The sequence below is a fragment of the Echinops telfairi genome, unplaced genomic scaffold (genome assembly GCF_000313985.2).
Source record: "Echinops telfairi isolate 266 unplaced genomic scaffold, ASM31398v2 ScPeMD7_7469;HRSCAF=8507_0, whole genome shotgun sequence".
Classification (NCBI taxonomy): Eukaryota; Metazoa; Chordata; class Mammalia; order Afrosoricida; family Tenrecidae; genus Echinops; species Echinops telfairi.
The window spans coordinates 83,787,449-83,796,502 of NW_022111372.1; the positions used below are offsets into that span (position 1 = coordinate 83,787,449).

The window sequence follows — 9,054 nt, forward strand, 5'->3', positions numbered from 1 at the left end:
GAGCTGGGAAGATTCTTGCACAGTATGCAATTTTACATTGTTAAGTTTTTTGAACCCTTTACTCATTCCAAACGTTTAACTAGAAAAACAAACCCCAGACAATCAATTCCCTACCCCGCCTTCCTGGCGCTCCCAGCCTCTGGCGCCAGCTGACCCTTTCCAGGTGGCAGGATGCCCAGGGGAGACACCTACTTCCCGCCAGGGGCCCCACCCCCTCGCTGCCCCTCCCCAGGGTAATCGTGAGTGTTCCTCACCAGGTGTTTCTGCTATCCCACCTTCGAAACGCACAGGAGGAGGGCACGCCCTGGCCTCCTGGCAGCTGGGTAACACCAGGTGACTGGCCTTATCTAAGAAGCCATGGGCACCACTGAGTGGCAAGCATGGGATGGCTAACCACAAGGACACTGGTCCAAACACTAGCCACCGCTGGGAGGAAGAGGCGGCGGTCTGTTCTTGTTTGGATTCACAGCTTCAGAGACCCTACATAAGGTTGCTGGGAGTTGGAATGGTCGCCTCCTGGTGGTATAGTGGTTATGGGTTGGGCTGCTAACGTCAAGATTCACGGTTCAAAACAACTAACCGCTCCAAAGGAGAAAGACGGGGCATTCTATTCCCAGAAAGAGTTAGTCTCAGAAGCCCACCGAGGGCAGTTCTGCCCTGTCCTACAGGGTCACTATGAGTCGGCACCCACTCCACAGCAGTGAGATGAGTCGGCATCGATGGCAGTGGGTTTTTGTCGTTGTTTCATGTGTTTCTTTCTTTTTAAAAAACAGTAAGTGAACCCTTGATCACTTATAAATTATTATTATTTTTTCATGTCTTGCACTGTCTGATGTAATAATTTATAAATGATCAAGGGTTCATGAGGGAGGGAGGGGGGAAATGAGGAGCTGATACCATGGGCTCAAGTAGAAAGAAAATGCTTTGAGAATGAGACGGCAACCGATGTACAAATGTGCTTGACACGATGGATGCATATGTGTCTGCATTGTGATAAGAGCTGCATGAGCGCCCAATAGAATGATTCCAAAGACAGAACGATGAGTGGTGACCGGAACGGCAACGAGACTCTGCGAGTAGACGCCTCCCAGAGCTCGTTCCCGTCCACACGGGCTGCTGTCAGCCCGGGTCCGGAGTGAGGGTGATGGAGAGGGGAGCCCCAGGTCAACCCACAGTGAGTACGGAGCCGACGGAGGAGGGAAACCTCTGTTCTCAAGCTGGTGAGTCTGCAGGTGTCTCTCTCCGTAGCACAACCTGACTGACACCGGGACGGATGCTGACCCGCTGGCTCCTAAGCCAACGGGAGGGCACAGGTGGGTCACTCTACTCACACCACTGCCTCGATGGTGCCTTGGATCTCCCGCTGCAGCTCTGGCTCCTTCCGGTATGCCTCCACCAGCAGCAAGGCCTGGTTGTAGTTGGCACAGTAGACCTTATAGACTCGCTCCAACTCCTCTTGGAATTCCAGGAATAAGTTGCCTGGTAGTGAAAAAGCAACACGGGGTTGCCAAGGATGAGCAGTGTCCCTGATTTCCTTGGGGCACGTCCACAGGTCCCCTTTCTTGACAAAGACCCGGCACAGCAAAGTCACCGCCCCGGGCTCCCGCCCCAATGTTTCCGCCAGCGTTGTCCAGCCAGTCCTCAGAGAGGACCCCAGAGGGAGGAGCCCTCAGAATTGGAGACAGCATCCCAGGAAAGAACGCCCCAAAAGTGTGGCCACGGAGAACCTGCATGATGGGAGGAGATCGGCCAACTGCAGAGAAGACACTGCTCAGGAGATGGGCCGGCACGGGCGTGAAATCAAGAGTGGTCCCCACCATCTCTTCAATATGAGTGCATCCTGGGGAGTATGCGTGATGCCGGAGAAACTATCACAGCCCGCGGGCCATGGGAAGAGGTGTTTGTAGGAACGTAAGGGCCGAGGAAAGCAAACTCCCAGCTCTCAGAACTGCCCAAAGAGATAGGAAGGCCCAGGACACCAGAACAAAGGTTGATTTCCAACCTTCTAGGCCCCATCTGTTCACCACTTATTCCATCAGGATGCCGAGTGTAGACTCCATGAAGCTGGGCTCTATAAAGAAGAACGCAGCACTGGGGAAGCAGAAGACTCGCTGAGGGCCTGAGATCTGTGGATGACCTAACCTAGCTTGTGGAGAGTCAAGAGGACTTGAAGCACTTACTGATCCTACAGTCCAGATCACAGCTCAGTGTGAACCAAATAAAAAGTTTCCCAATTGGGCCCACAAGCCACGACATGAGTAGAAGCGACAAGACTGAGGTTGCCCGAGATTTCATTTACTTGGATCCACCATCAGTACTCATGGAAGCAGCAGTCAAAAAGAAAAGAAAAAGCAATGTGTGTTTGCAATCATTGCTACGAAAAGGAAAGCCAGCCTGCTGGTGAGAGCAGTTGGTAAGGGAGTCTTGCCTGCGCCGCCTCAGGTTTTGAATCGGAGCTGGGAGGCGAAGGCACTCCAGCCCCACCTCTCCGGTGACTTATCTGTGTGGGCCTTGGGCTAGTCACTAAACCTCTCTGTGCTGCCTCTCCCTGTCTTATCCCATTGGAGCAATACCTACCTCACTATTTACCTCACAGGGTTGTTATCAGGTCTGTAAAGCATCTAAGGTTCTGGAGGAAAGTGTTATTTAAATACAAAATAATATCTGAGTTGGCGTGGGAAAGGCAGTCTTGCCTAAGGTCCAAGGTAGGTCCAAAATAATCTTAAAATGTGTGGCCCACTAGCTTAGGAAAAGCATCTTCCTTTGCAAGCAGGGCCCGGGGCTCTGGGGTGGGGATGGGGGGTGTAAGGGGAATAGGGAGAGCTGATAGGAGCCAGAGCCACCCTGAGCAGCACACAGGGACCAAGAAGCAAAGCTAGGTGAGCTCTTGTGCCTCCTTTTTGGCTAACCACATAACCACAGGGGGCACAAGATGAGGAGGCGATTTTCTCTAGACTCCATAAAGGCCAGGGAAGAATAGAGCTGCAGGTTCAAGGGCACAATGTGGGACACCCAATTAAACTTGACTTTCAGATAATATACTAGCAATCACTTGCTAGTATAAGCATGTCCCAAAGGTTGCATGGGACATACGAAAGAGGTTCACATTTCATTGGGTCTGCTGTGTTTTCCTTGGCCGCTGTGGCACTGCAGAGCGCTGACTGGCTAGCAAGTCCCAGCTCTAGCGGCCACCTCTTCCTCCACCATAAAGTGAGCAAACAGTAGCTACCTTTCAGGGTTGTATCAAGATTGGACAAGTATAAGGACATCAGAGCAGTGTGTGGCCGTTAGTGAACAACCCGGAAGGGCAGAGGGAGGTTGTGGTCTGTTTGCCCATTGCCGGTGCTTTGAATCCCAGTTATGTACAGACCAGAGGAACCTGACTGGCCATGGACCCTCTCCACCTCTCTGCCACGGTAATGAGCTAGATAAACGATATCGTTAAACATCACTAGACTCTACCATGAGAACCCCAGTCATCACTGCTGCAGGCAAGAGCCTGCCCCTCCCTTATCCCTCTGTCTCCTGACTCCACTGGAAAACCCCTGCTCCCGGACAGTTTTCCAAGTGGCTCCCAACAGGTGAGATTTACACCTATGACTTCTTGTAAGAAGTCTATTCCCTCTTGTAAGAGAGGGAATAGACCTCCCCACTTAGAGTATTTTTATAGAGACAATGTTAGGTAGTTTAGCTTAGGGACTGGGGCATCCATTACGCATGCTCAGAGGTTGGAGCTACCAGCCCATGAAGGAGTGGTACACTGCGCATGCTCAGAGGTTCAGGTTTCCAGCCAGGAAGGGGAGGTACACCTGGGTGGGCGCTGCACCTGGATTGGCCCACCTAGGCCAGGTAAATTCAATTCAGCCAATGGGGTCGACCAGGGTCGTGCACCACACCTCCCATGGGACAATTGAAAAATGCAGGCGCCTGGAGCCAATGGCAGCTTTCCGAGCAGCTCCCAGGCAGAGTGCACGGGGTGAGGTGCCTGCGTAAACCCGAAACTTCTTCTAACCCTCATAAAACCCACTTGGATCACAAACCAGGCTTTGGCGTGAATTCTTTCTGGAGCGGAGCCAAGGACCAGGGTGTATCTCCCCTGAGAGACCTACCAACCCCTTTCTCATTACAGTTTCTGAGACTGTAACTCTTTGGGATTTTTTTAGCTTTAGAACTCCAAAGTCCCAACCCCTCTCTCTTTTTATCTTTATTTAAAAATTTTTTTTCAAAACCGTTTTATTGGTTACTACAGTTATCACATCTCCCCATAGTTCAATCACATCGAGCGAGACGGTGACTCTTTGCAGGGGTGGAAAGGCCTGTCTTTCAATGCTGATGGTTTTGAACTGCTAAGTTCCACACCTCACCCCTAGGCCACCAGGGCTCCCGCATAGAGCTTTAGTACCCCCATTTCCACCAAAGGCATGCCCAGGCAAGTCTCCGAAGGTGAGACTGCTTTCTTATCTCACCCAGCCAACCATTCTAGAATGAGCAGACTACCTGTAGCCTCACCTGGGCAATTGTAGCATTCGCTACGGGTCTCTCTGCTTCCATTCTCTCCATCCCCTCACAAGCCCTCCCCATTACAGCCAAAGAGAGCGGCTAAAACTCAGGTCAGATCATGCCGCTCCCTTGCTCAAAATGATCCAAGGGCTTCTTATACGTAGGATAAAATCCAAACTCCAAACCGTGACCTGGCCCCTGCCTGCCTCTCTGTCTTAGAGCCTGGCACTCCCTTCTAGACTTCAGATCCATCGCTGCCTCGGGGCCTCTGCACGGCCCTTCCCTTGGCTCTGCCTCCAGGCTGGCTCATCGCTGGCTCCTTCCGGTCCCCAGTCAGGTCTCCCACTCAAGTGCCTCCTCCCCAGGAAGTTACAACTGTTCTGTATTCTCCAAATTACAAGTTTCTCCTCTATCTGTTTATGTTTCTGCCTCTCTTACTAACCTGCCACTGGCAGGCCCTGAAAGACTCAGCTGTGCCACTGACCAGCTGAATGACAACGAAGATGTCCCTGTCTGTCTCTGGCCTCGTCCCTTCATCTACAAGGGGAGAGGAATGGATGAGTTATCACTTGAGAGCTCTGACAGGCTGTGTTTCCAGGATTCCAAATAACAATTAATGGGCTCCCACTGAGCTGCATTACCCCGGAATTCTGGAGACAGTTCAGCAGTGACACATGTTGAGGACAAGCCAAACCCCTGGCCATCAAGCCGATTCAGAGCCAGAGCCATCCTCTGTAGGACTTCTGAAGTTGTGAATCTTTTTGATGGGAGCAGGCAGCCTTGTCTTTTTCCTGAGTGGCAGCTGGTGGATTTGAACCTCTAACTCTGCAGGTAGCAGTCCAGCGCATACCAGACAGTGTCAGGAGGCTTCCTTCATGCTGAGGATACACGTGGGACTGCCGCGAAGGCTGACTAGTCATTAGGTCTTACTTTTTTCATTCTTTAGGTGTTTTGCTTACCAATGAGGTGCACTTGTTCCTCTTCGGTGGAGGCCGCCGCCGCCTCCTGCAGGCCACGAAGAAATCGGCTGCTCACCTGGACGATATCCCCCATGTTGGAGAACAGGACATCCAGATCTCCTGCAGGCAGCTGGAGGAACAACGCAGCCCCAGGGGGAGGTTGGGAGTCCCGTGAACTTGAACTGCAACCCACTTGCCGTCAGGCTCTTATTACAGTGGGATGACTCGCTGCCCCGTGCAATGCTTACAAAAACCCGTTAAAGGTCACTGACCAGACACTGCCCTCACTGCACCAGGGGAGAGAGAAAGATGGGCTACTTGGCCGGACCAGGCTTTAATCCTAGGTCTGCTGCCAGCGAGCATTTTCTTTCTCTTGGTTCTCATATGTTGGACGGGACGGGAAGTTGGAATTTTTTTCAGCTCTGAATACTTGGCACCTAACAAATATCATTACACTGAGATGCATTCTAGGTGCCAACCCTTGGACTTCTCCACGCAAGGGCTTGGAGGAATGTCTTTTAGGTACACTGTCAAGTGGAAAAAGCCAGCTATAGAACACTAAAGCAGGCTCTCATTTTTGCCCAAATAAACAGTATCTATTTGTGTTTTTTAATGTCAGGAGCCCTTGTGGCATAGTGGTTACTCACTGGGCTGTGACCCACATGGTCGACAGTTCAAAACCACCAGCAGCGCCTTGAAAGAAAGACTGGGCTTTCTACTCCAGTAAACAGCTACAGTTTCAGAAGCCCATCATGCTGTGGGGTTGTTATGAGTCAGCATTGACTCGATGGCATTGACTTTGAAGACAGAGAGCAACCCTAATATCTTGGGAGTGAAGTAAGAGACCTCATGCCTGCCAGGCCTTCCCTCCACCAAGCCTGCCCCGAAGGAACCTCGGTGAACTCTCAGAAACCAGGACTCCCGTGGTCAGACCCCAGGGTCTTTACCGCTGTGTGGGGCCCCGCCCAGGTACCTGCTGCAGGCGGCTCCTGATGTCACTGGCGCAGAGCCGGAGCATGTGTAAGTAGGAGGACTCGGTGTCCACGAGCTCCCGGATGGCCAGCCTCTGATGGAGCAACAATCGGTCCTCGGAGGCCTGACCTTCCCCGGCCGCACTCGCTGTCCTGGGGGGCGGCTCATCGGCCCCTCCATCAGCCATGCCCTAGGAGAGCCAGAAACAGCACGCCTCAGTTGGGGGAGCTCTGTGGGCACGTGTGGTGTCTCAGCCAAACACAACGCTTCACCAAACACCCTAAACACTCTCCGCTGCGAACAGAGTCCAGACGACGCTCTTCTAGCATTGGCAGGCAGCATAGCTGGATGACATTACAAGACAGCAAAAGGCTCGGATCATTCCTGACGTTTTCACGTCAGCCCCCAGGATTCAGACAATGTGCTTACCTGGCCTTCCCGCTCCCACCCCCAGCTCCTGGCCCAGATTTCTTTACGGGTTCTGCTGAGTCTCTCTCCCAGGGGCTCCCTCCTCTCCCCGCCATGGCCACTGCCCCCATTCAGGCAGAATGAGCCATGGCCTGGCTATTTCAATGGGCACGTGGGTCATCTGTGCAAATCCAGACTCCTCTCCCTCCTGCCCTTCCCCTGCTCCCATTTGTCCTGGACTTTCCTCCTACTCAACCTTCTTGAAACAAGGCGGAGAATCATTCCCTGCTGTGAGACACTGAAGAGCTCCCTGCTCCCACCGCATTGCCCCCTGCAGACCCTGCACCCCAGCGAGAGAGACCAAGGGCTTCTTTCTAAACCTGTGTCCTCTGTTTCCTGCCTCCTGCTTTGGCACCTGCAGTCCCCTACCCCCCATGTATGTATGCCCCTATTCTTCGCCACTCGGCTTCTCCTGAGCCTCCCAGACAGATGCCCTTTTCTTCTCAGCAACTCCCACAGTCCTTTGTCTCTAAACATGAAGAGATATAATGGGCAGTGTGGGGGAAAAACGCACAACCAGAGCCCATTGCTGTGGAGCTGAGGCTGACTCACCGCAGCCCTGCAGCACGCAGGAGCATGGTGGGGTTCGCAAGGCTGCTGCAGCTTTCTCCCACAGAGCGCTGGGAGGCTGGCACCAAGACCTCCCTGTTAGCAGCCAGGTGGTCTAACCTTTGCACCATGGCTCCTCTTGTTGTGGACAAGCTGCCCTGAAAAAACATCCTACGACAAAACACCTAGATCAGCTGAAAACGGACTTCCTTTTCCTGCACAGCAGAGCTATTGCAGGCGAGTATAGGAAATCACCAGAGTCCAAAAATAAAGAGAGCAGAGAACAGTTGGGCTGACACAGCAGCGGCCCAAAGAGGAGGGTGTGGTGGGACAAGGAGGCAGCGCCAGTCCCAGGGAGCCAGGGGTGGGGGTGCTGGGGCCCGTGTGGGAACAGGAGGCAGGATCCATAACTGAACAGACCACACAAGGGTGGCAGTAAAATAGCAGGTCAGGAACGAAATGCCCACCCATCCATCCTAAGGGAACGGAGAGGCATTTCCATCTTGCCTATGACCTCAGGTTAGGAAAAATTCTCCTCTGAAAATTCCCAGTACCAGGCCCACTTCATTCACTGGGTTTTAGGTTCAAGTTCATGTTACAGATACCCACCAAGCAGCCCAAAGCTAAAAACCAACCAAAAAGGCGCCCTGAGCACACCCTTGACCAGGAGCACCCCCACCCCCACCCCCCAACTCCAGCAGATCTCCTTTCCAGGTGAGCTGACCAGCAACACGGTAAGAAGGCCACTGCAGGGGACTGAACTGCACTCCCCCCAATACAAGGGAGCTTTGGAAATCTTAAACATTAAAAAAAGAATTCCATTTCTCCAGGACACCTTTGTAGCCCCATCCTATCTGTTAAACCCTGCACATGTGGGTCTTTGCTAATCTAATGCCATTAACCACCTCCCATCGGGCAAGCTATTGGTCTCCATCAGCTGAGGTCATGTCCCTGTTCTTGACATCAAAGTCACTGCCATTGAAGTTGATGCCAATTCCTAGGACCCTGTAGGACAGCACAGAACTGCCCCTGTGTATCTCTGAGACAATACATAGTTATGGGAGTACCAAGTTGTATCTTCCTTCCACAGTGGCTGGTGGTTTTCAACTACTGCCCTTGCAGTTTGCAGCCCAATGCATAACTCATTAGCCCCTGGGCTCTGCTGCCAGTGTTAGGTGGATCCTAAACCTTAACAGGAACGACAGATGCCATGTGAGAATCACCAAGGACCAAGGAAGACCTACCGACAAAGAATGTAGCAGAAATTCTGATGGGAACTTCCAGCATCCAGAACTGTTGAGAAAATAAATGTCTGTCCTTCAAAGTCACCCTCTTTTGGTATTTCTGAAATAGTAGTAGCACTAGGTAACCGTATTAGTCTTGATACTTTAAAAAAACAAATTCACAGAAACTCATGTATAAGAGAAAGCTTTATATAAAGGTTAAGTATGCATCAAGAAAACATCCCAACCCAGTGCTGCCCAAGCCCACAAGTCCAACATTAACCCATTAACCCATATGTCCAACACCAATCCAGAAAGTCCTCCTCCATCTCACAAAGCAGACGCAATGATGCCGACTGCAGGAGGAAAGCTGAGTCAGTGAA

At 52.0% G+C, this 9,054-nt stretch overlaps 1 protein-coding gene across 1 annotated transcript in view; it reads right to left on the bottom strand.

Annotated features, from left to right (window-relative positions):
* Positions 1 to 9,054, bottom strand: part of ARHGEF37 (Rho guanine nucleotide exchange factor 37) — a 53,339-nt gene that overhangs the window by 30,171 nt on the left and 14,114 nt on the right. The window contains exons 3-5 of the mRNA XM_045284714.1: positions 6,433 to 6,621; positions 5,460 to 5,589; positions 1,332 to 1,479 (exon numbers count right to left, since the gene is read on the bottom strand). Of these exons, the coding sequence (XP_045140649.1) occupies positions 1,332 to 1,479; positions 5,460 to 5,589; positions 6,433 to 6,618 (464 nt within the window). The 5' untranslated portion in view covers positions 6,619 to 6,621. The remainder of the gene's footprint in view (positions 1 to 1,331; positions 1,480 to 5,459; positions 5,590 to 6,432; positions 6,622 to 9,054) is intronic.